Source organism: Phaenicophaeus curvirostris, chromosome 10 (genome assembly GCF_032191515.1).
Source record: "Phaenicophaeus curvirostris isolate KB17595 chromosome 10, BPBGC_Pcur_1.0, whole genome shotgun sequence".
In the NCBI taxonomy this organism is placed as follows: domain Eukaryota; kingdom Metazoa; phylum Chordata; class Aves; order Cuculiformes; family Cuculidae; genus Phaenicophaeus; species Phaenicophaeus curvirostris.
The window spans coordinates 19,992,202-20,017,165 of record NC_091401.1 but is presented as its reverse complement, the minus strand read 5'-3'; the positions used below and the strand labels follow the sequence as shown (position 1 = coordinate 20,017,165).

Here is a 24,964-nt window from a genome sequence, read left to right as displayed (position 1 = left end):
AACCCAGGTCACAACTCACATGCCCTTTGGTCCCAGGTCATGGATGAATGACAGCTGGCTTACTCCAATGAACTCCATCTGGGGAAAGAAAAAGAGATTTCCTCACGTTTCATTCTCCAAAATCCAAGAAATACTTTGATAAACCAAAGTGACCTGTCATAAAGACAGAACCTACAGAACATCCTGAGCAGAAGTTACCCACCATCACTTAAGCATCTTCAAGAAGACCAAAAAACGTAGTTTGATAGGGGTTTTGTTTGCTTGCTTGTTTATTTTCAACATGCTTTGAAGAATGCATTATAGGCAACCAGGACAATAAAGATCAAACATATCATAGGGACCCACTGGTATCCTCCCTCCTGGACCACTGACTGAAATGAGTTTGACTGTTTGGGGAGTCTGTGTGAAGCTGGCAGACCGCCTGAATCCTCTCCTTCCTCCAGTGACCCTCATGGAAAGGCTGGAAGGGGAATGAGCACACATACCCAAGGCTGAGAGTAATCTATCCCCTTCCCTGTGGACACACACCACATGGGAGTTCAGCTCCTCAACCTGTGATCATCCTCCAAATCACTGTATCAGGTCACTCCCACTCAGTGCTGCACAACCCCTGCCCCACATCCACTACTGCATCTTGACCCTGGGAGCCAAAAATCCACAGAAAAGCTACAGTTGGCCAGAAGAGTGAGACCAAGCATGCTCTCCATAATTTCTGCCCGTCTGCGTGCCCGACAGAGCCCTGGATCAGGTGCAGGCTGAGAAACCCATGTGCCATACTATCAAGTTTACCCACAAATCTCAAATTCAAGCAACCTTGAACACAGAGGAACATAACGGCAAGCCAGTGAGAAAGCACAACACGATTACGTTACCTCTAAAAATAGGGCTATCGAGTGTACCCGCAAATCTTGAATTCAAGCAACCCGCTTCCTTGCGGCCCCTCCTGCTTCAGCAGAGATTGCAGAGGAACATAACGGCAAGCAAAGCCGGTGAGAAAGCACAGCATGATTACGCTCCCCTCTCAAAATAGGACACTGGGTAATTCTGACTGAGCAGGCTTTTCTTGGCACAGCAGGACATTCCTGACAGTCTGCTGGTTAGGAGCCCTGGGCCTCATTAGCAGGGAGAAACACCTGCCCCAGGCATTCCGTGCAGGATGGGGCTTGGGCAGGTGAAGCCTTGTGAAGTAGTTGCCTTGCACAGCAGAGGCTTGCCTGCACCCAGACACTTCTAATTTATTACCACATAAATCTGTCCAAGTGCAGAACGGCGCTCAGGGCAGTGTGAATTGTTCTCCCGTTTGGTCAGGCAGCAAGCTGGAGGGAATCCTCTAACCATCTATTTTGGCAATGAAGCCTGCTGGGACCAAAGCCCAGGAGTCAACCCACACTCCCAACCGCAGTCGAGACATGAGACAGTCCCGAGGACAGTTTCAGGCCATGCTCACCCATGCCTCACAGCAGCTCAAGTGCTGGCACCCAGCAAAGGGTTCTTATCCAAGGTGGCCACTGTCACCTGCTCCTCAGCAAACCAACCTCAAGGTCCTCATAGACAATACCCAGTTTTGCAGCGGAATTACATAGATGGACCCAAAAGTCTTTGAGGTATTTCCACACTCTTAAGTATAACTAAGAATATACAGAAATTTGGGGCAAAAGTCTATCTTGCAGTTATGGCGAGTTTAGCTCAGGTTCCCTTCCCAACATCATTTTTGCCCCACAGAAGCAGCAGTAGGACAGATCATTCCTTCTCCTCACGCACTGCTGCTACTGGGACCTTCCCAGACTTCTCACATTGATAAGGTCACGGACAAGAACAAAAGATCTCTTGTTTTTCCTCCGAGTAGCTCAAGGACAGAAAGTAATCACTATTCACTAGAGGCAAATTTAATGTCCTTATTTTGAAGTGATTTCAGCCTGTTTTCAGAAAGTGGCTAAAATAAATTATTCCATGCTTTTACTAATAATCTTGCTATCACCAGTCTCGCCGCATGTTCCAGAAAAGTACAAACAGTGACCTATGAATGTCTCTGCATTTTCTGCAGTGACAGTCAGAATGGGATGGGGAGCATCTGAAAACCTAGTGTATGCTAGAAGCTCTGATCAGAGGTCCCAAGCAAAATGTCAGGCCAGTTCTTTGCTCTGGATCCCATTTTCATTTCTTCAGAAAATGGCTGGCAGTTTCCTTCAGACAAAGCTGAAACCCAGACATTTCTCTCACATTGGGCACACAAAAAACAATGAACACAAATGTCAAAACCCTTTGATAAGTGTTGGCTCTGACCAAAAAACTGGCAGCAATTTGAGGAGCACTGCATGCGGAGAAACAATTGTCCTTAAAGAAGAAAAGAGAAAAAAACTAGGAGGGAAAATTACTTGCAGAAACACAACTACGACTGCATAAAAATAAAGAAAGATTGTCTGGCAGTGCGGCAACCCATTCTTCAGCCAAGAAGTCTTTGAAATGGCTATGACTGTGACAGAAGTGTTGATCAAGCAGCTCCAATTAGGACTGTTGGATTGCGAAAAAAACCATACATAAATTCCACCAGTTAAAATGGAAATTCCTCTATGTGGTGGAAAATATCTGATCGAATGATTTATTACTGTTATTATTATTGCTGTATTAGCTATTTTTACTGTTACAGTGTGTTTCATCTGAGGTGCTTGTCATTCACCAAAAAACTAGGAGGGGAATGCAGAGCAGCGAGGTGCTTTCATCTCCTCCACATCTGAATTCCTGCACTGCCCAGCTGCCTCCCTGGGGAGCCGGTATCCCGCTCTGGTTTCAGAGTGATCTGCAGCAGAATATTTTAAGCATGATACGGACCTAGAGAATGCAGTTTCAATGACATTGTTGTAGCAATAAAAAGAAAAAAAGAAAAACAGACAGGAGTGATCAGCTGCAGAAGGACACGCTATGAAATGTGGAAAACCAGCTGCAAGGTGCATGAGCCACTGTTTTAAACCATCCCATTCTGCCAGCGATGTAGAGCATGCATGATTTATGTAAGCAAAAATTTCATAGAGCATCTGCACTTCCAAAAGAATTCGGCAGCTCCACACTATGTTTTCATATTGACACTTGGTTTTAATTTACTGGGTTAAAAAAAAAAATATAAAAAGAGTTGACTAGCAGCAATGGCTAGCAACAAAATAAACTTACACCATTGTTCAGAATAATATTCTTAGGGAAGATGCCAGCTATTTCTCACATAAATATAAAATTGGCTTAAAATAACCCCAAATGTAAAAACAAAAAAAAAAGAAATGTAATAAAGCTCAAGTGCAATAACTAAAAATACTGAAAGGTTGGGTTGGGACCCTCGCAATAGTGTGCAAATTCAAGTGCCATATGAGAGGCCGAACAGCAGCCACTCTCACGTCTGAGTTGTTCTTACATTGTAATGCTTTCATTTAAGATGACGTTTTTACACTCCATTAATAAACCTTACGCAAAATGTTAGACAGACACACTTCGGTTCAACCAAATCTTATTTTCTATTCTCCCTAGGCACTTTTCAGCTATTGCAGCTCAAAAAAATGATGCAGAAGTCCAATTAATAAAATTTTATTAATAAAAATTTTACGAATGGAATACAATCAAGCCCATGGGCCCTGTTTCCTAATGTTTTGGGGCTATATTGCCCCAGTTTCCATTTCCCAGAAAAAAGCATGGATAATTAACACAGATTGCCACAACATTCATTTTAATGGTAATTGTCTTGAAGCACTATAAAAACATTTTGTGAAGGACTAGAAGAGATGTGATTTAATCATAAGACACACAGCAAAAAGGAAAAAACAATAATGAAAGGCTATGAGGCCTCAAGTCATATCACAGCCTATCACATCTACCAACCCATTCGTGAACTCCACATAAAATACTCTGTTACAACAAATGCTGAGAAATTAAGAGAAATAATGAGAAAGCTGCAAGTTGTATTAGTCAAAGTTCCCCAGTCAAAGCAAGAGATACTTGGTACGTTTCTAAGTGATGATGCTTTGGTAGGTTCTACTTCCACAGCCTGTAACAGTGTCACCTAGAAAAGCTAGAGGATGTAAAACCTCTACAAAGTCATGTGCTCACTGTGGACTGCATCTTCAGTCCACCTGGGTCTTCAGGTCTGTAAAACCACATCAAACTCAACTTGCAGGCTTGACTTTCTCAGTGTATGGCATGTCCTCAAGACAGTGTTTTAACATGGTAATCCTCTCACTGACAAATAATAAATTTACTGCAAATGTGAAATTAAAAAATAAATTAAAAAAGCAAATTAATTAAATCATGTGGGTCAGATGTAAAAACATCTCTGAGGAGATACAACTTCTTCAGAAGGACCAGGGGTTACACATCAGGCAGGTTGCCACTTGCCACTGCAACTCCACACCTGACTTCACAAAGAATTCAGGATTTTTAAAAACATCTGAGTGCAGAGATTTGATCAGAGGAACACACAAGAGTCAAAATGTGCTCCAAGATGAAGACAGTTACAGCATTTGTCAGCATACAGGAAAGAGATTTCTCAACCACAGGAAGAGCAAAGCCCTCATTTTGTTCTAAAGAGGAGAAACACTTCCAAGGAAAATGCCAAGAATCTTCACTTTAGTCTCTGTTCTGAAAACGCTGGGGGTTATTTTGATGCTTCTCTTAAAGGAAACATTGTTCTCCCTGTGCTTTCTTCCAGCATCGCCTGGAGGACCTGCTGCATTTAGCAGCAGTACCCCTACCATTAGCGGCAAAGTTCTCACTGAATGCTTTGCTGCAGCCAAATCCAGAGAAAGCCAACAATAAACTGAGAATTTATGTGCAAAGTGACATCTGGCTCCATGGGCCAGGGACAGAAGCGCAATTCAGCACAGGAGGAGAGGAGCACCCCACAGCTGCCTGGGCAAGACAGGACCACTCATGTCCTCACCCAGCCCCCACTGTGGCAACCCGCCTCGAACCACAGCCTGGTCGAAAGATCACCCACGTTCCTACATAAGCAGGAATTCTCCAAAATACTTGATAGAAGCAATGTCTGCTTAAGAGTGACAAGATAGATCCGCACTGTAAAATAACCCTCTCCCATTTTGCATATGCTACTGATCAAAATTGCCAGGTTATCCCAATCTCCCCTTTAGAATAAAGGATGAGTATTTTCCACATGCAGACTAACGCAGCTCTTCATTGCCTCGGACTTCAGCTCCCCAGCCTGTCCCCAGAACCAGCACTCTGTCAGGAACACAGCTCCCTCAGCCTGAGTCTGAAGACTTCTTGTAACTCAAAGCACGCCAGCCAACCCTGGATGAGCACTTTGACCCATATAACAAGCAGCGCTTAGCACACTGAGCTCCGCAATAAAAGCACACGTGGCTTTCAGGCACGACACCCAGCTACGAGCTGCCCAACATCCCTACACAACTGAAATCTTGCAAAAGAGCAGAACACCTCCCAAACAACAACAGAAGTCGAAGATAAGAACTGGCAGCTACATATACCCTAAGTTCAGTCTGCATTTCTGGCTTGTTTGAAACCCAAGCATTACCAGTTATCAGCTCCCGCTCAGAAACGTCACTAAGCTCTCATGATGCTCAATGCAGGCATTGGGTCTTGCTGATAATACAAAACATGAAGTAACACAGTCATGCAGCCACACAGGTGGAAATAAATTACCATCCCAGGGAGATGTTACAGCTGACAGGTGAGGACTACTGAAAAAATAGCTTGTGAATGGCTTTCAAAGGAAATATTTTTGCTTAAAATATGCCTGAAGTTGGATTTGTCATCTCTTCTCATTTCAAAAGCCTATCGACTTGAGGAAATAAGCCAATTATCAAAATTACAAGACACCCGCAAAGGTGAATAGCTATCACTCATACAAACTTAATGTCACCAAAATCCAGTGAAATTGCACAGAATAGGAACCCAAGACAAACTTCCACTCGAGACCACACACAAGGCATGAACTGAAGGGGTACAGTTTGGATTCCAGTACTTAAAACTTCAATTTGGCATCTTAAACACTCCCCAGAACTAAACAGAAACACACTACATCACACATGTACAATCAGCTGTCTGGACTGAACTACCCTGACGAAGTTATCATTGTGTTATAATAATGACCTCCAAGAGCAAGTCATTCAGTCTCTTCCTTTGGTTTTAATGATATTACATTGATGCTGGAGAACGCAGCTAAGCCAAAATGCTTGCAAATCGTCTGTAGAATGTTTCTTATATAAGCTGTGTGTCTTCTTCCAATGAATTCAACATTTGTAAGGTGAATATTCTTTAGGCATTTAAGCTAAATAATTTCTACTTACTGTTCCATGGTAGTTCCTGTACATCGGCATTTTCAGGATCTTTGTCAAATAGTCTTCCAACTGTTTCTACAATTAAAACATTGAAGCTTTAGATAAGAGGCAGGAATTAAAAAAAAAATAAAAATCAAACCACAATCCAACCAATCAAGAAATCAGACATTTTCACCTTGAACGGATGAATAAATATATTATTATGTGCTCATGGAAGATTATAGCTCAGCAGCATAAACAATTTAATCATCAGTTTTTACTGTTCACAGATCCATGTTTGTACCTTCCACCAGCAGACCTGTTTCTTGGCACAGTCTTTCCATAGGTCAACTTTCTCGACTGACTCCAAGTTTCAGAACTATTTCAAACACAAAATTAGCCCCTGCCCGATCTGACCCACACAAATAAACTTTGTAAGAAAACACAACCTCAGATGACTGTTTAACCACAATGCTAGATTCATGGGGTGAAGAGCATTGACCACGCTGCCCTACCCCAAGGCCACAGAGAGGGCAGCGACCAGGATACCAGTTGCTGGAGAGCCTGTACTACCCATCCAGGACAGGGGAAGAGAAGAAACCATTACAGAGGAGATAATTTCTTCCCCATCCTCATGGTAACAGGCCAAAGAAGAGATCAAGCTGTTTGGGCATCAGAAACCAGGCAGAGTCGTACAGGACACAAAATGAACTGAAAAGAAACAAATTCATTGGGACTTTCACCCTTCTCAGTGTTAGTATAACAACGCTGAGTAACCCAGGTGGGCAGTGGGGGTACACATTCCATGGTGAAAGCTGTACCATTCCTACAAGGAAATCAAGGCAGGGAGCAGAGGAGAACAGATCTAGAAAACACGTTTTTACTTCCTCTTTTAAACCAACATCTCTCCCTTGAAACTTCCCACTTTTTAGCGAAGCCATGCACAGCAGAGAAGGTTATCTGCACTGCACAGTCTCGAAACAGAACCTTTCAGGACTTGAGGCTTCAGCAGCAGAAAGCCCAGGGAGGGAGTGAACAGCACAAAGAGAATGATAAGCACAGGGTGAACGAATGCAGGGCTTGTTTTGGTTTTTTTAAAGACTTCTGGGGTTTTTGTTGGGTTTGGTTTTTTTTTTTTTCAAACAGCAAAGCTGCAATGAAGAGGTAGGAAGACATCCGCCCTCCTCACAGAAAGGCCCATCTGTTAACATCTGATGAAGTTACACAGAACACACGTGCCTTGGATAAAATTACCCACTTCAGCATCAAGACTGGCTGTCATTCTCTTTCAGAGGGGGACAGGACTAGAAATCTCAGATTCTGATGGCTGTGGGGCTGCCTCCATCACACAAGTCGACTCTGTGAACTGCCTCTTCTATCTTTAAATTGGAGCAGCTGGGAGGAGGGGAACTGCCACTCTGGGCATCATGATTTTCCTCAGCTGCTAAGGAAAACTTCACCTGTATGAACCTTGGGACCACCACCTTCCTCTTTGCACAGAGGAGAATTTGGTGATAAAGCTGGACTTGTCAAAGCCTAAAAGTATGTTAAGTAAAAGACATTAATGCCAATAAAACAAGGGTCTTGATAGTGTGTAGCTTTGCAAGCAACTTGCCTAGCATCTCTGCACCTCAGAACTCCCCCTCCCCGAGTATCCTTCCAGTCCCTGCAGACCAAGCCAGGCACTTACCCTCCTGCTGGAGAAGTGCTCTTCCCGCACTGTGCTCTCTGCAGTGTGTGGCAGACTTGGCATCTGCCTCTGTTCTCCCCTTTTGATGGATTGTCTTCTCACTGTGTGACTGGAAGGAAAAAAAAAACCCAACATCAAGTCTGAGTGCTGTGAGAGTGTGTGCGCCTTGATACATAACCTTCTTTTGCAATGCGTTTCTATTTCCCATCCAAATTCTTAAAAACTGAGATGGGTGGGCAGGAAAGCAGAAAAAGCAAGTGTGGATTCATTTAAGAAGCCAGTGTGCTCCGACTTGCTCACAAAAAAACATATAATGCAGAAATATCAGCGTTGGATTTTTCAGGGTCCCCTTTTGCCTGTCTAAGGAAAGGGCAACTAAACCCTATTTTTAGGGCATTATGTTTCTGCAGCCCCTACGTTTTTTTCCACATCAGGAGGCTCTTGCGAACTCACAGCATTTCTGTTACCCCTTAAGCTTCCAGCCCCCTTGAGCCCCAAGGCAGGTCTGACCACCCATGCCATGGACCCTCATGCCTCCTCTGCATGCAACCCATGCTGGTAGAAAGCAACACGATGCCAACAATTTCCATTAGCACTACCATAACCGTTCCCCAATTTCAAGGCAACCTGACTTCAAAAGTTGATAACCTGGGACCAAATATGCTTTACGAGTCACCAGGAAGATGTCTGCAGCACGTAAGTTACAGCTGCTAAACATGTAGAGACTGGACTAAAGTCTCCTCCTTACAGCAAAGAAATGGGATTGGTGAAGCCACACCAATATACTATTACAAGAGAAAATAAAATCATGTCTTCCCAAAGCCCACCGCGTCCACAAGGCCACATACTCACCTCCTGGTTGGGATAGGGATGCGCACAAATGCTTTGTACCTCAGCAGCTCCCTGTGAAATTCCTGGAAGTGCTTGAACTTCCTTTTCACCTGCCAAGTGAACTCTCCATGGGTCAGCTCAATCGTGTAAACATTGGGGCTTGGTACCTGCAGACAACACCATCACCACAAGGGCTGCAGCTTTGGAAGAAGTAATTTTTCCTGCAGCTGCTCATCTAAAGAGCCCTCATTCAATTTTACTTAAAGGTCATTCTGTCTCAGTTTCTTGTTCTTCTTTATTAGCTTTTATAAACAGACAGGAAACCTCTCTTGAGCATTTGTCCAAGACACAGGCATTCCTGCCTCCTCAGGTGATGAGCAAGCACACACAAAATTAACATACAAACAGCATTTGAATACAGTTCTACAGAAATTAAATGACATTTCTGAAAATTCTGACCTTCTTCGTGGAAGTAAAGCGTTCAACTTCCAACACACGCACTCGAATAGGACATCCTGTGAGGTACGTCTGCGTGCCCGGCTCTTTGAACCCATGGGTGTGATAGATGGCAGAGAAGGGGATGCATGCTGGAAGAAACCACAAACCCCTTTAGCTCACGAGCCTTGTAATCATCAATGATGGTGTGAAAGCCAGCAAATAGTCACAATACTTTAAAAAAGGAACATCTACACAGCAGCAGTAATTCCATTAAAATACACCAAGTTTTATTTAAGAGAGCTTAAAGACAAGCTCTCACATAAAAGACTTCAAGAGCTCAAGAGCCAAGAGTAATGCCTCCTGGCCCTAAAACAGGGACAGTGACTGCGCTTGGTAAAACCACTGAGGTTGTACCCTATCATCAGATTATCGGTTATTAAATCCAGGTGGTATGCAGGGTGAGAACGTACATGTGTCAACTCACCAACACCTTTGGGGTCAGTTAGCACCTCTGAGTCAACCTCCTCCCCCTCGAAGTGGAGCTCCCTGGTGTCCAGGCTCTCGATGATGTTGCTCATGTCTGCAGCAATCTTCTTCAGCTTCGATGTAGCTGCATGGCTTTCAGCTCTCAGTGACATCTCAGGAACCAACACACCAGAGCCGCAGGGGGCTGAGAAGGAGGAAGGAGCAGGGCTGTCATTACCTCCTCTGCAACACTGGTGCTGAGGAAAAACACCTGGGAGCCTGTGGCCCCATCTTCCCTCTCAACTATCCCCATCCTACACACCCAATGCAAAACACCCAGCCTTGAAGCTACGGGAGAGCACTGCCCAGAGCAGCAGGCACAGTGAAAAAGCACAGATAGCCTCAGACTACAGCAGAATACTTCCCCCAGTGCCAGTGACCACTGGACTCTCACACTCCAGTTGCACTTCAAAATGGAAAATACATAATATATCGCTTTCCAGCTACAAAAACCTGCAGGGTGTTGGTTGCGGCTCAGGAGTTCCTTCACATACTGATTTCAAACAGAAAGCAAGGAAGCTTCTGCATCAACTCGCCTGGTCATTTCAGAAATCTCTGCAACAATAACAATGCACCAGAAAAAGCACAAACTATATTTACACAATGCTGTTTCCCAGGTTAGGCTGCACAGAGGAAAAGCTCACTCCACAAAATGCCTGCTGATTTTCTAAGTGATCTTCCTTTGATTGAGGCTTTGGCATTATTAGTATTCCCTTTATTTCTGTGCACCTTACATGATCCCCTGTGATATCTGCGCGTTTCACGCTCTCCCACAGCTCTATCCTCTCAGAAGGCTCAAAGTCACAGCCATGAGGGCTGCCATCCACAGATCACAGCAGGTTTGGAAGCACCTTGATGCCCACAGGAAGCCTAAGAACATCATGTGTGGGTGCTGCATCTTGTCCTCAACCCTTCAACAGCCCACCAAGCAGCTCACACCCCTCATAGAGCCCCAAGGGCTACAAAGGTCCATCTCACCGCTCCTCCACGATAGGGACCGTGGGCAGTGAGTGCAGGGAAGGCTGTTGTTTGCTCAGGGTGGTCAGGCAGTGACACTTGGAGATGTTTGGGCACTGACGAATACAGCAGTTCCCACCTTTATCTCCACCCACCCATTTCAGGAGCCTGAGTCAAGAAAAATAGGGAAGGATAAAAAAAAGAAAATAACATATATATAAAAAAAACCAATTTGCCTTGTACGTCCACTAACACTGATGCAATCTTTCAATGCTTATGAGTATTTACAAAGATTTCTCCTCGGTTCTGCAACTCATCATGGGGTTATGGACCCAGCTGCTGGTTCCTGCACACAGCGAGGCTCCAGCTCTTGGGGATCTATATGATAAAAAGTCCCCTCAATCTTTGTTCTGCTCTGCAACAAATGTCACAGTTTGACAGCTACGCTGAAAAAACATGGACAGGGAAAACTGGCAGCATTTTACGGAAGCCAATACAAGGATGCTCATTTATACCCATGGAAGCTCTTACACGGTGTGAAAGAATGACTTGAGAAAAAAAGAGCAACATTTCTGACATTAAATTCTGCAAAGAACACTGTGCAATTATTCTTGAATAAGCTCCATAGAAAAAGCTAGATATGCCGTAATTTGGAAATAATTTAGCATTTTAGTAATTCATGTATTTAGCTGCTTTTGAAAGAACAGTCTTTATTATTGTTTCCTCTTGAAACAAGTACATGATTTTATTACTTCCTATGGCTGATTTCATGTAAGCTCAAAAACATGTTAAAATCTGTTGCCTTCAGGAAAAAAAAATCCACTCGCACACAGACTTGAACAAAAAAAAAAACTGGGTCAATCTCTTCTCTTATACCAAAGCAAACACAGAATCAACAGCATCTTGAAGTTGAGGACTCCAAGGATCTTGGTGGCTCTGCCACCTTCCACCAGAGTCTGGGAATGTCACCACAGCACAGAAGGACGAGACTGAAGGCTTGTTAGACCAGCCTGTCGCTTCAAGACATCCACTTGAATAATTCAAACACAAACTACACAACTATGCCCCCGAGTACCTCTTTCCCAGTTTGTCCTGGGAGAGCAAAAAAGAGATTTGGATTAATCCCCCAGATGGAGATACACTGAAACATAGGACGATCAAGCTGCCAATTTTACCCACTGCTCTACCCAGTCTGTGCAGCCTCCCTGCAGCAGGGATTCAGCATCGGTATTGCCCTACACCTCCCTCACCACAGTTCTAATGGAAAGCCAGGCAGATGTTCTCCCTAGAAAGCAAACATACATAAACAACATTCCTGGGAGGGAGGCCACCTTACCAGGCTCTCCAGCATAACCCTGACAGGAGAGCCCAGAGCTGCCCCATGCCTGGCAGCCACACTTCCCTGCTCTCAAATGACACATATGATAAAATCCTATTTTATTTCCCAGTCAGCACTCCACGCTAAGAATTTTTTTGGCCATCTCTAAGAAATAAAGCAGCATCTTGCTTTGCATTTCTTCTGTCTGTATTCACGTTCTGAAACAAAGCAGAGTTCTGGGTTTGGTTTTTTATTTTTTATGTCTGATGAAATGCTCTTGCTTCATGGAAACTTAATGCACTTCCCAAAAGAAGAGGCTTGCGTGGTCAAGGAGAATACAAGCCCAAACACACTTTGCACATGCTGTGCCAGCAATTACACTTGAAAGAAACCAGCAAACAAATACCAACCACATCAACAGGCTGGAGGAAAAGCACGTGGATAGGAGCCAACACAGCAAGGATGTGCATCCTCCCTCCTCCTCTGCTCCCGCAGTGCCAGGTACAGCTGGGTTCCTCTTGTTAGATTAATTGATGCAGTCAGTTAATGGATAAACAATTAACCAGTGTATGCAATGATTATTCGCTAAGGACCACAGCAGGGCTGCATAACTCAGGACTTCTTTTTTTTTTTTTTTTTAAAGCTAAAGCTGTTTTCACAGCTGGCACAGACAAGTCCTGGGATAAAGCAGAGTTCAAACGTAGTTGGACTGGAGTCAGCCCCAGCAGCAAGATTAGAGCCAGATAACGGGTTTGAGAGGGAAAGCATGACTTGCCTTTGACCCTATCAGAAGCCCTATGAACCCAGAGGGCACTGAGCAAACCAGGCAGGGAGGGCAGCACAGGCGTGAGCTGGAAAGAAAAGTAGCACTGCGTCCTTCTGAAAGCTTCTACAAATTGCTTTATATGGCTCTGCTCAGGAAGAGCTATTTAACCTCTGTGCCAGAGCTTCCATGGCCACTGTCAGCATTCCCACAGGCAAACTGAGGAATGTACCCAGGTTAATCTGCAACAGGCTTGGCACAAAGCTGGGTGCGAGGACCTGCCAAGCAGTTTATCTGTGATTCAGCAGCAAAATAGAAGGGCTGCAGCAAGAAAGCCCCGTCTATCCAGTGCCACTCACTGCTTGCACTAGTGATGAACTAGAGAATGGGCAAATAAAATTCACTGATATTGTCAGCTTTGGAGCCTGCAATTACATGAAAGACAGAGACCTCAAACAATACTAGCAAATTGCAGGAGGGTAGAAATAATAGGACAAAGTTTATTAGAAACAAGCGTTACATTTCAGTATTTGGGTGTTGCCATTCAGAATAGAAAGTAAGCACCAGTTTGTTAAATAAAAAAAAAAAACCAAAACAAAACAAAAGACCAGCAGTTTGAACAAAGGCAGAACCTGTGCCAAGATGTGCCAACAGGGCTACTGCCTGCAAGCCAAACAGTACAATAGGGTGCAGAAGATGGGAAGAGTCAGATCTAAAGCCTTAACCTGTGGAAACAGTGTCAGGAAAGATTTGGATGAAACATGACAGCAGTCTGCAAGTGTGGAGAAGATCACTATGAGCAGGATGGCCAGAGATAATTGCTCTGAATTGCAGGTTTAAGGCAGAAACTAGGGAGAAAAAACATGTCTAATGGCATAGGCATGAGGCTGTGCAAGGAGAGGTTTGCAGAGTGCCCAGAGCTAGAGGTCTGTAAGGGCAGGTTGCCCTTATCGACCCTCCCGGGGCAGGGGAGGAGGAACAGCCATCCCAGATCCAGCCTTCCACATACCCAAACCTGCCTCCTAGGCAACCTGCATACTAACAGAAGGAAAGTGCTGCTCCAGATTTATCTGGCTCAAAGTCTGCCTGGGCAAAAGCAGCAAGGAGGCAAAATCAATGAGAAAAAGCCAGCAGCAAAGCAAAACTTTGGAAAGAATGAAGAAGTAGATAGGGAGATAGTAAAAAATTGAAAAAGGGGAGAAAAAAAAAAACCCTAAAACCCCTTACATACACTACTGACATCACAATTGTCCAGCTCAGTTTTCAGATTAAATATTTCCTCTTTCTAGCACAACTTAGGTTCTCTACCTCCCTTTGGCTGTTGCCACAGCACATGAACACTAAATCTCTTGAACTATTAAGATATATACATTGGAAAACGTGACTACACCAAGAATCAACCACAGGAAAAATGACTATAACAAGTCGAAATTAACTATATTATTCCTTGAGCTCTTGTGGACATAGTGCAACTCCCTAGCACAACCCTGCAACTTTGCAAACCCAGTATCTATTTTTGTTATTTGCCAGTTTGGTTATGCTTTAACCCCAAGTTATTATTTAGGGGATCATATGACAATCTCAGCCCTCCCTAAAGAAACCGGTTTTCTACTTGTTGCACAGAACAAGAAAAGCATGACTTTAAAGGCATGAAATACATATTTTAGTGAACATTCATGAACAGTTCTGTGTTTTGAAGACATTCCAATCCTGATGTGAAAAATGTATCAGGCTGGTAATAACACAGACTACCTAAAATTTAGTCAGCCCAAGTTTATTCTCTTTCATGTATGGTAGCAGACCTGCAACAAGCTCAGATAATCACTGCTCTTTAACGAGATTACAATGCTGAGAAGCGGCACACAGAGTTATGAAACCAAGAAAGCCTTCATTTGGGAAAGAGGGGAGGAGAAAACAGAAAAGACATCCAGTAAAAACAGACATTTCCTGCTAATGCCTCCCAGGGTTTGATTCTCTACATCAACTCCCATCCCCACGGTGAGAAACACTATAATTCTGAAAATTACCCTCATTCCAGTTCTCATGACATCTCTCCCAGTTCAGTGACCTTCTGGCAAGGGCTGTGACATGCAGCTTCTGTTCCCATACATGGGTTTGTCCCACAGGCAGCACCGGTGGCAAGACCCAAGCGAGCTTCCCTGACTGCACAGAACAAAGCAGATGGGCCCAGGCTAAAACAGGGCAATGAGATGGGGTTATTAAAAATTAAACAAACAAACAAACAAACAACAAATAAACCAGAAGAAACCTCAAACACCTTGAGCCAAGAATTTCCTCTCTCTTCCTGCTGCTAGAAGCCTGGATGCCATACAAGCACTGAAAACCCAGACTAGATACTAAGTAAATCCTTTGCACAATGTCCTCATCAGCTATTTACCCTGCCTGGAGGTGATAAGGCTTTTCCACATAAATACATCCCTGATTCCTCATATTTTAAACCTAAAAATTAGTTTTGGATCACTCCTTCATGGAGAAGTACCCTCAGCTGACAAGAGCCCTTTTTGATGAGTTATTTGCATCCCACTGGAGGAGCTGGGCTTGCCACCCACCTCCATCCCTCTGATTTACACCCCAGTACACCTTCTTTCCACAGTCCTTGGCAGGAGCCAGACCTCCATGGAGCAGCTGGGAAATGCTCCCCAGGCTTGGAGTCCCTGTCAGCGCCTGCAAAGAGTGTCCTGCTTTTCCAGCCCAGGAAAACCACAGAAAAAAAGTGACATGCTGTGATTTTATTCTTTAGTATACCCTCTGCCTCTACTTAATCAAAACCCAAAGACTCTTGTAGCTAGCACATTACATTCCCTAGGTAAGAAATTTAAAAGACAGGGAGATTAAATGCTCAGCAATGGCCTAATCCTGCTCTTAAATCAGTACATGGAAGCCATTCAGCCAGATAAGCAAGTGTCCAGCATGACACATGGAGACATCTCCTGAAAATCTACACTTCTGGATGCTCATACTACAGGGACAGAGCAAGAGAATTAGGGCTTATTTTTTAACACACAAAACAATCCTTGCATAAGAACCAAATCATTGCTCCTGCCTTGGAAAGATCTGGAGAAGGACTGAAATATGAACCCAAATCAACAAAAAACAACGTTCAGACATCACGCTGACCTCATTTTCTTATCTTTGTCCCTGTCCTGATAGAACCAAAATGCTTTCAAATGCTGTTTCCAAAACAACTACTCTCACAAAGTTCCCACATATAACAGCAATACCTCTGAAAGCAGGAACCAATTAGCATTTCCCACTTAAATGACTGCAGCACAGTCCTCTTTTATTGATTTCCATGATTCTTTCCACACACCATTCTTACTGCCAAGTCACCAGCCTGCCCAGAGGAAAAGCTAAGTCACAGGAATCCACATGGCCTGTTTGCAACAGGGGATGAAGTGCTTTGAGACTGGGATGCCTGGAAATAACAGGAAAAATCCATGGAGGTCCCTGCTGCACTATTTGTACTGGAGCAGGGCCTCTTGTGCCCCTTTACTGGGTCCTGCAGCATTCGTCCCCCTGTGTTTGTGCTGGCTAAAAGGCAGCAGAACAAACAGGCAGGTCAAGGGAAACGATGAGGTAAGGCACGGGTCATCACAGTGGTCATTAATTACGTGGTGACTAACCCACAGCTATAGTTAGAAAAGTCCTCTGTGCTGCGTTTTTCCCCACACCCAGGACAAGCTGAAGCGTCAGGTCCTTCCCAAGGACTCATTTCTTTGCTTTACGGAACAGCAACATGAAAGGAAAAACACAAACATTCACAGATGAGCATGGGCTGCTGATCTCACCCAGACATGCTGGTGGTTCTGGCAGCTGCTCTCCCCTGCCCAGCAGCACACCCAGAGCATAGTCCCCGCTCCCCAGGAAGCTAATCATTAAGTATTTATCAGTGATTAACGCTGACCCTTCGTGTTCATCATTCATCACCACGTTATCGATTCCTCAGGCACAGATGAGAGTGTTCAAGCACAGTGCTCACACCTTGTGCTGTGCATCCTCCAGAGAGCTGTGCTCAGCCCTGGGATCACTGTGAACCCTCCACTCTCCAATGTCATCACAGCACACACTCTGCAGCCCTAAACCCAGAAGCACTGTGCATCAAACCCTCAAAAGCCAGGACAGGGGAGGCCCAGAGCCTCCAGTACCCAGTTAGCAACCCCTAGAGTGCTGCTAGAGTGCAGCTGCAGAGGGAAGCAATTGACAACACCTTAGATATCATCAGCATCTCAGCATCCCTAAACTCCACAACAGAGGGTGGCACTCAGCTGAGGGAAAAGAGAGGCCGGAAAAAGTACCAGCTTCCAAGAGCCCGAATAGTAGGAAGGTCAAAGGATGCAGTGCTTCAGAGTGCTGGCAGACGCACAGAGCTTGGCCATAGAAGTTCTATATAAAATCCTAAAACCAAGACATTTGCCAGGGCGATAACATAATGCAAAGGACTTGGAGTAACTGCCTGCATGATGATCAGAGGTGACAAGGATCACCACGGTGCCTGTGGGATGGTAAGCATTGCTGCCACTCTTATATATAGTTGAACACGTCATACAAATACAGGACATACTTTCATGACCTAAACGTATAGATGTCTAATCGCCTGACGTCTTCTACATAATTCAATGCTATTCTGGTGTCTCCTGTTCCACGTCTGCTCCAGCAACCGCCACCTGCTAAGCTGCATTTCCATGGGGAATGTTGGCAGCTCGGAGGCAGTGCAACCCAGCACCTCCATCCCACAGCAGGGTTAGGGTAGCAGCTGATAAATGCAAACACTACAGGTCTTCACATAACTCCCACTAGCCAAGTTAAGCCCAGGGAAAACTCTGCAGCCTGTGCTCCAGAAGGGACAGGAGCCTTTGCTCCCCAGCCCTGCTCCTTGCACAGGCACTCGCGCCCAGTGGCTGCTGCTCCATGTCAAGGCAGAGAGCACAGGTACGTGGCAGGAGGTCACCAGCCCTGCTCCAAATGCAGCCCTGCTGCTTATTGCCAAGTTTCCATTAAGTGGGAACAAGATTTTTCTGTTCTCCTCCTGCTGTCAAAAACACACACGCAAAAGCACATGAAGGCGCTAACTATTTCGTTGACCCTTTACGTGACTTGCTAAAAGAAATGAGAAATTTCTGTGGGTATCACAGCAACAAGGAGCAGCAGATTGAGACCATGTATTTTTACTAACAGTTTATTGCTTTAATAAAACACTGTTTCTGTTGTCTTGATTTTTTTTTTTTTTTTACTTTTAATGTAATTCTGCAAATATTTTTCATTGGAAAAAACAAACAGTTGACACGAGCAGAAGGCCACAGTGAAGCAGGAAGGAAGCACCACCGAGCAGACTAAGAACATCCCCATGCAAGCAACAGCCAAGTCCAGCTCCTTCCCCTGCATGGGGGGTTCAAGGCACGAGCTCAACTCTCATGCGGCTTCCTGGGGGCACCACCACCTTCAAGAACAACCACTGCAGGCTGACCCTTACCTAGGTTTTGCCTCTTTTAAAGAAAGCCCCCCAAGTGCAGAGTGTGTGGCTGGGACCCACGTGCAGTCCCAGTGGCTGCTGATGCTGCACACCTGGGCAGCCCTGGCCCTGGTCAGGTGTTTCCACAGTGCTCTCTCTTTCTGATGCTTCCTGGTGAATCAACCCTGCCTGCCACTGTGCACTGTGAACATTAACCCCCGCCAAGCTCTTTGATTACAGCACATACAGTGTGTCAGGAATGTACTTTGGTAAACACAAAGCACGAGATGAACGTCAGGTTGACGGGAGCAGGAGCAATCACGGCACCTTGGGGGCACCATCCACCTTCAGCTGTCCCAGTAAGAGTACGTCGCATGCCCTCTGTGCGCTCCTTGGCCAACACACCTCAAGAACACTGTCACCCGCTGTGCCTGACCAGCCCAGGGACAAGCTGCTGCCACTGCTGAAAAGCCTGAGGACAAACCTGGATTTAACATCTTTCCAAACTGAAGCTCCCTGATGATTTTCTTTTTTAAGCAACACTTTCAAAGGTGTTTCATGTATTCTGGCTAATAAACAAGACAAGAATTCGATGTCTTCATCCTTGGCCAACTTCCACTCTTTATTCTACCCTAAAGCCACAAAGCTCAATAGCCTTGATTCCCACTGTTGAGCTGGGACACCCAGAACCACACGTGCATAGTACAACAGGCATCGTGCCCACAGAGCCAGCAATAACACGTGCCAGAGGAGATGACAGGCGAATGCATGCCTGTTCCTGCTCTGCATTTCCAAATGCAGCTGCTTATGCTACAGCCAACAGCAAGCACCAACACAGCCTCCCATTCACACTCAGAAATCTCCTACCAGTTCACCAACAGCTTCATCTGTGCATCTAGGGTAAAAGTATGGCCTCCCAAGAACTGCATTTTCCTTCTGCCTGGCCAGATAAAACAAATATTTGAAAATTTCTAGTTTACAAGAAGAGAAGAGTTGGTTTGGGGAAGTCCCAGAGGTAATTGTAAGAGAAGCTGTGAGCCAAGCTCAAAGGCCAAAGGTGACATTGTTCCCGAGACTTTACAGAGGGCTTCAGGTGGTTTTACAAATCAACCTCTCCCAATGAGACCCTCCATGGGATCACAACAGGACACAGGCTACCTGAGTTACCGACAAGTTATTTTTAATATACATTGAAGTGTTTGATTCATTATCAGAATTAAGGATGAGCAAATATCTACGGAAGTTTGGTTCCTATTTAACAAATAACTCCGGAATGATGGCTGGTTTCAGATTGGTACCTGCCAACCTAAGGTTCAACCCAGGAAAACTCAATAGAAAATTGCTCATTACAAATAAGTAACTTGCAGAAACAGAATAGCTCTCATATGTTTCTCACTTAAATACAACTAAACACTTGAAGTTATGCAAAATAGCTCATTTACACACATTAACAATACTGACAGATTCCTTAAAACTAAATAGATTACTTGGATATACTTTTTTTTTTTCTCCTTTCCCAGAGGGGAATGAAAATGCCTCCATCAAGTCAGCACAAAAGAACATTGGCAGCAAGCAGCGGAAGATGATGCTGCATCTTAACTCATACTGAGTTTCAGCTGCCCTCTCCTCCCTCACACACTTACCCAGACCTCCAGCACCTTACAAGCAATGCACGTGTCTGGACAAGCCAGAGACACCCTGAAACTCTTTGTCATTTTGTGAAAACTCCTGAATGGCATTTTCCACATGTTCCTAGAGGAAATCACAGCATTAAGGTTAAGACTTAAAAGCTTAACCCTCCAGACCTCAGCAGAAGATGAGCGGCTGCACAGGATGAGCCAAAAATGAAACATTATTTTTCCCTCAACTGGCATGACCTTCTGGAGCAGCGCAGCTCAGAAAGGTGTCTACAGACAGTTTTCTACATGTATAAAAAATGCTGTTTGGTAGGAAGAAGAGCAATAGGTTTGGGACAGAAAGAAAAACTTGAATGGGCTCAGACAGCAGTTCCCATCTTGCTGGTTCTCTATCCCAGTGAACAAAATGGCTTATTTGCCATAATTGCTGCCAAAACTCAGCAGGATCAGGTCTAACTGCAGAAATTTCAAAGCTATCATGAGTCATCTACTGTTCTTTCTTGGTAAGACTTAACGCTGGGTGGGACACTTAAAAAAAAAATTGATTTGCAGGAAACCTCTGTCATGGAAAAACATACTTTAAAATATCTCACGACGACTACATAAATAGAAAAAGCGGAATGAGAGACCAAAGCATTCACTTCTGAAAAGACTACAATGCGCTGCCTGCTCTCTAAAGTGTTTCAGCAGTGTTTCAGGCTGTGACAGAGAGAGGGCAGCTGAGCTTCCAGGGAGATCCCAGCACCCACGGGAGCCTCTCACTGCACCCAAGAAAATACTATGTGAGGCAGATTTGTGTGGAAAAGTCAACTGCATCTTACTTGAACAAAAAGAGAAAATGCAGGCACAAAATATTCACTTGTTTTACCTTGCATCACATTTGAAGTTGGTTGAGAAAGAGAGGTTATCTTTAGCCAGGTTGTGGGGTGCAAGTACAAGGTACTGCCATGGTTACAACACCCCAGGTTACTGGAAGTGGCAGAAACATGCAACTAATTATTCTTGCTCGTTTACTTCTACTCCAGGGATCCCTGGAGGCTGGAAGCAGGGGCCAGCCCAGCTGACAGGGCGAGAAGCCTGTACTATGAGGTGCGTCTGATCTGAGAGCAACGCAGCCAGGGATCTGTGTTGACAAGAGGGTTGTGTTCTGTGGGAGGGAATAAAGACCCGAGGATGGAACAAGAAACAAGGATTTAGGATTTAAAAATTCCTTACAGAAGTCCAGCCGGTAAAATGGGTGAAGTTTCTAGGAAGCAGTTTGGTGATGTGTCACTGCCAGCAGCAAGGAGGAGCAGGGCACACCACCAGCAAGACCCTGATGGGAGGAGAGCCAAGAATCACGCTCCCGCACAGCAAGACAACCAGGAACGCCAAGGGGCTGTGAATCATGTGCTTGCACGGGCTTGGACAGAGGCCGTCAGAGCACTGCTCTGTGGGACATTGTCTGACGGATACTGCCTTTTGTGTGTGTGCTGGAATGCTCATCCCGGAGAAGAGCAGCCCCTCTGTGCCCAGACCACCCTCCCCAGTGGTGGGGAGGGAGCTGTAAACAGCCCCCAAGCTGAGAACAGCATCGGGATCCTCACACCAGCCCTGGGGAAGACCAGGAAAGCACCAGAAATTTATCAGCAGGCTTATCTTATTCCACCAAAAAAAAAAAAAAAGGGCTGCACAGGAGGACCGATTGCACTGTTAGAAATAAAAATCAAAGACAGGAATAATGCCCACTTACACCTTGACCTGAAATATGCAGTCAAGGAAATCAGAGTTTAATAATTCTTCCACCAACAGAACAATACCTCCCAATGTCACAAAGATTCTAACTATTCCTTCAATACTGTCAGTACAGCCTAAACAGGACCACATGGTCAAGAAAAAAAATCATCTTTCTGTTGAGTAAACCTGCAAAAAAAAAGCTGGTAAAGGGGCTGGAGAATAGGCCTTATGAGGAGCGGCTGAGAGAGCTGGGGATGTTTAGCCTGGAGAAGAGGAGGCTGAGGGGAGACCTCATTGCTCTCTACAACTACCTGAAAGGAGGTTGTGGAGGGGAGGGAGCTGGGCTCTTCTCCCAAGTGACAGGGGACAGGACGAGAGGGAATGGCCTCAAGCTCCGCCAGGGGAGGTTCAGGCTGGACATTAGGAAAAATTTTTCACAGAAAGGGTCATTGGGCACTTAAACAGGCTGCCCAGGGAGGTGGTTGAGTCACCTTCCCTGGAGGTGTTTAAGGCACAGGTGGACGAGGTGCTAAGGGGCATGGTTTAGTGTTTGATAGGAATGGTTGGACTCGATGATCCGGTGGGTCTCTTCCAACCTGGTTATTCTATGATTCTAAACAGCTATGAGGTTTACCATCCTCTCCAGTGCTTGGCTCTATACCTCCAGTCTCAGAGGCTTTCCATATCCCATCCCAGCTCACCCAGGCTGGAAAACGAAGGGATGCTCTTTCTTTTATGCAAATATCCACCCCATCACTATTCACACTGCCTTTTTACTACAGCCTTTCTCCCCAGAGAATGAGCTCTTTAGGGGAGAAGGCCATTTCTTACTGTACTTATACCTTCTTTGCCAGAAAAAAAATGGGATAGAGGAAGAAGGGACAACGTTGTCATAATAAGGTAACTAAATGCAAACAGGCTAACTGGTTGTCAAATCCTGCTAGAGATGCAGCACAATTCTATTCACTGGAGCTCAATATGGTCAACACTGCATTCCTGGAGAGCAAGGGGAAGTTTTAAAGAAAAACGATTGCAGGAACACGATCACCCAAAGAGCACAGAGGTGCAAATGCTGCACATGGCTGCAACTTGCTTCAGTGCGGACTTGGCGCAGTCAAGCAGAGACATGCCAAGGAGATGCTGCCAGCTTCATTCCCATCCAGCTCCACTATTGGACACACTTTCTTGGCAAAAATGCAATCACATTAGTGTGAGAAGACAGCTATATCAAGGTGATTGTCTTGATATTGAAATCTTGCATTCCTTTTTGGCAACAAATCATGACCACTGCATTGTCACCCTACGCACCGTGCCAGCATGCCACGCTTACTGCTAGAGCACCACTTAGGTCCTTCTAGCAGTTGCTCCAGCTGCCTCCACAACTCCTTTTTAGCAAATTTTGCCTTATTGGTGTCTATTTAAACTCGTGCAAGCTGGAGCTGTTTTTAAGCTACAAGTTTTTATTTTCAGAGGACAAAATCGCCTTCCTCTTGTCTCCTGGCAAGGAAGCAGGTCCTGCTGGAGGACAGGGGGTGTCTGGCACTGTCCCAGCTCCTTTTGGGGTCCCAGCCCTCCAGCGTGGGAGCAGCAGCCACCAGACAGCTTCTCCCCCATCCCTGAGCCAGCAGATGGATGCCCGGGGGAAGTGGAACCCCAGCGCAGGCGAGCTGTCTGACAAGCATGAGCCCCACTCCTTTACACAAACTCCCAGCTTGTGGTGGTGTTTATCTGCTTTAAGGATCTAGAAAGCACTAAATGCCATTGCAGTGTGTGGGCACAAGAAGCGAGGGATGCATCAAGTACTCAGGGCAGTGACAATGGCCCCCAATGCCAACCCCAGTGATTAGATACCTCCTACTACTATTGCATGGAAACAGAAAAGTCTCAATCCTAAAGACAAAAATACGTACATAACAAAACATTTCACGATCTGGAAATTCACATGCTTCCCTCCCGTTTCTTCCCCCTAAAGGAGCAAGGTAAGGGTACCCATCTCCTTCCCCAGGGACCACGGCTGCCTCCTGCCACCCCAGGCACCCTGTGTGAAACAGGTGGGGAAGCAGCATAGCAAATATTTTTGAAAGCAAAGTAGGCAACAGAGGGTTTTTTTCCCCAATCCTTCCACCACCCTCTGCTTTCCCGAGTGCCTGCACACGTGTATCTGGCAGATGCCCACGAGTTCATGAAAGTGAGTGGCAGCTCAGGGGTATCTGGCTAAATATCTGTTAAAAATTATTTATATATAAACCCCCCAAAGATTAAATTGCTAATATATTATATATGTATTGCCATCCTGGGGCTCAGCAGGGTGGAGGTCTGGCCCCGCACAGCCGGCTGCAGGAGCCAGGCTGTATGCCAGCTACTCGCACATCCCACATCCCACAGTGCAGAAAAAGCCTGGCAAGCAGCAACTGAGTAAGGACCAAAAAACCCTTCTTTTTGGCAAAAAAAAAAAAGGATGGACAAGGTTTTGTGAAGGGAAAGAAAAAGAGAACCCAACTGCAACTTCCATCAGATATACAGCCATCGCCAAATCTTTCCCGGTTCTGAAAGGAGCGTTTCCAGGGTACAGGGCATGTGAGAGCAAGTTAAAAACACATCATCAACCAGACAATAAGAGGGAAAGGCATGAAGGGTTGGCTCTCAGCCTCAGTCTAGACCAAGTGCTTACTGACATTAGACACTCTAGCAACTCAACACCCAGAAAAAAAAAAAAATCAGATTGCTTCCTCAGCTCCATTACACACAAATTTAGGGCCTCTGTACAGTGCTGGTTCCTACTCAAACTTTTTAATTATTATTATTTTTTTTTAAATAACTTGCTACCAATAGCTGTTCCACTGTGAAATTAAAGAAACACCTGTTTGCAACAGAGGCAAAAGGAGAAGGGTGCTTCTCGTAACAAAGCATGATGGCTCCCTGCAGTACTCCGGGGCTTCACGTATTTCAGAGACTGAGTTTCTCTGCTGCTGTATTCATTAGGCATAGGATAGAGAAGATAAATCTAGAAGACTGTATGAACATTATTAAACTATCTTCGTTCTGATTTCACTTCAAGGGAATAAAATTTGTGACAACACTAGAAGTTAAGTGCATTCCCCTGATGTTTCTTGCCGTGAAGATTTGCTAACTTGCTTTAAATCAATTACCAGACAAAGAACTACTGTAAAAAAAAAAAAAAACCAGAACAGTTCACAGCTAACAGACAAAAGAGACTTTGCGTGATTTATCAAGAGACTTGAGCAAATCACTGCTCAAGAGCAGACCCCTGTAAAACACAAGGTTTTTCCTTTACTGCAGACACACCTGCAGTCTAAAGAGCACTTCACGGATTACACGGGGTA

General features: G+C 45.0%; 1 protein-coding gene across 3 annotated transcripts in view; it reads right to left on the bottom strand.

Moving 5' to 3' along the window:
* PLD1 (phospholipase D1) overlaps positions 1 to 24,964 on the bottom strand; it is a 75,618-nt gene that overhangs the window by 34,613 nt on the left and 16,041 nt on the right. For all 3 annotated transcript variants that reach the window (XM_069864566.1, XM_069864565.1, XM_069864567.1), the window contains 6 exons: positions 9,719 to 9,904; positions 9,256 to 9,383; positions 8,818 to 8,963; positions 7,966 to 8,074; positions 6,306 to 6,371; positions 20 to 78 (listed from right to left, as the gene is read on the bottom strand). In XM_069864566.1, the coding sequence (XP_069720667.1) occupies positions 20 to 78; positions 6,306 to 6,371; positions 7,966 to 8,074; positions 8,818 to 8,963; positions 9,256 to 9,383; positions 9,719 to 9,872 (662 nt within the window). In that variant the 5' untranslated portion in view covers positions 9,873 to 9,904. The remainder of the gene's footprint in view (positions 1 to 19; positions 79 to 6,305; positions 6,372 to 7,965; positions 8,075 to 8,817; positions 8,964 to 9,255; positions 9,384 to 9,718; positions 9,905 to 24,964) is intronic.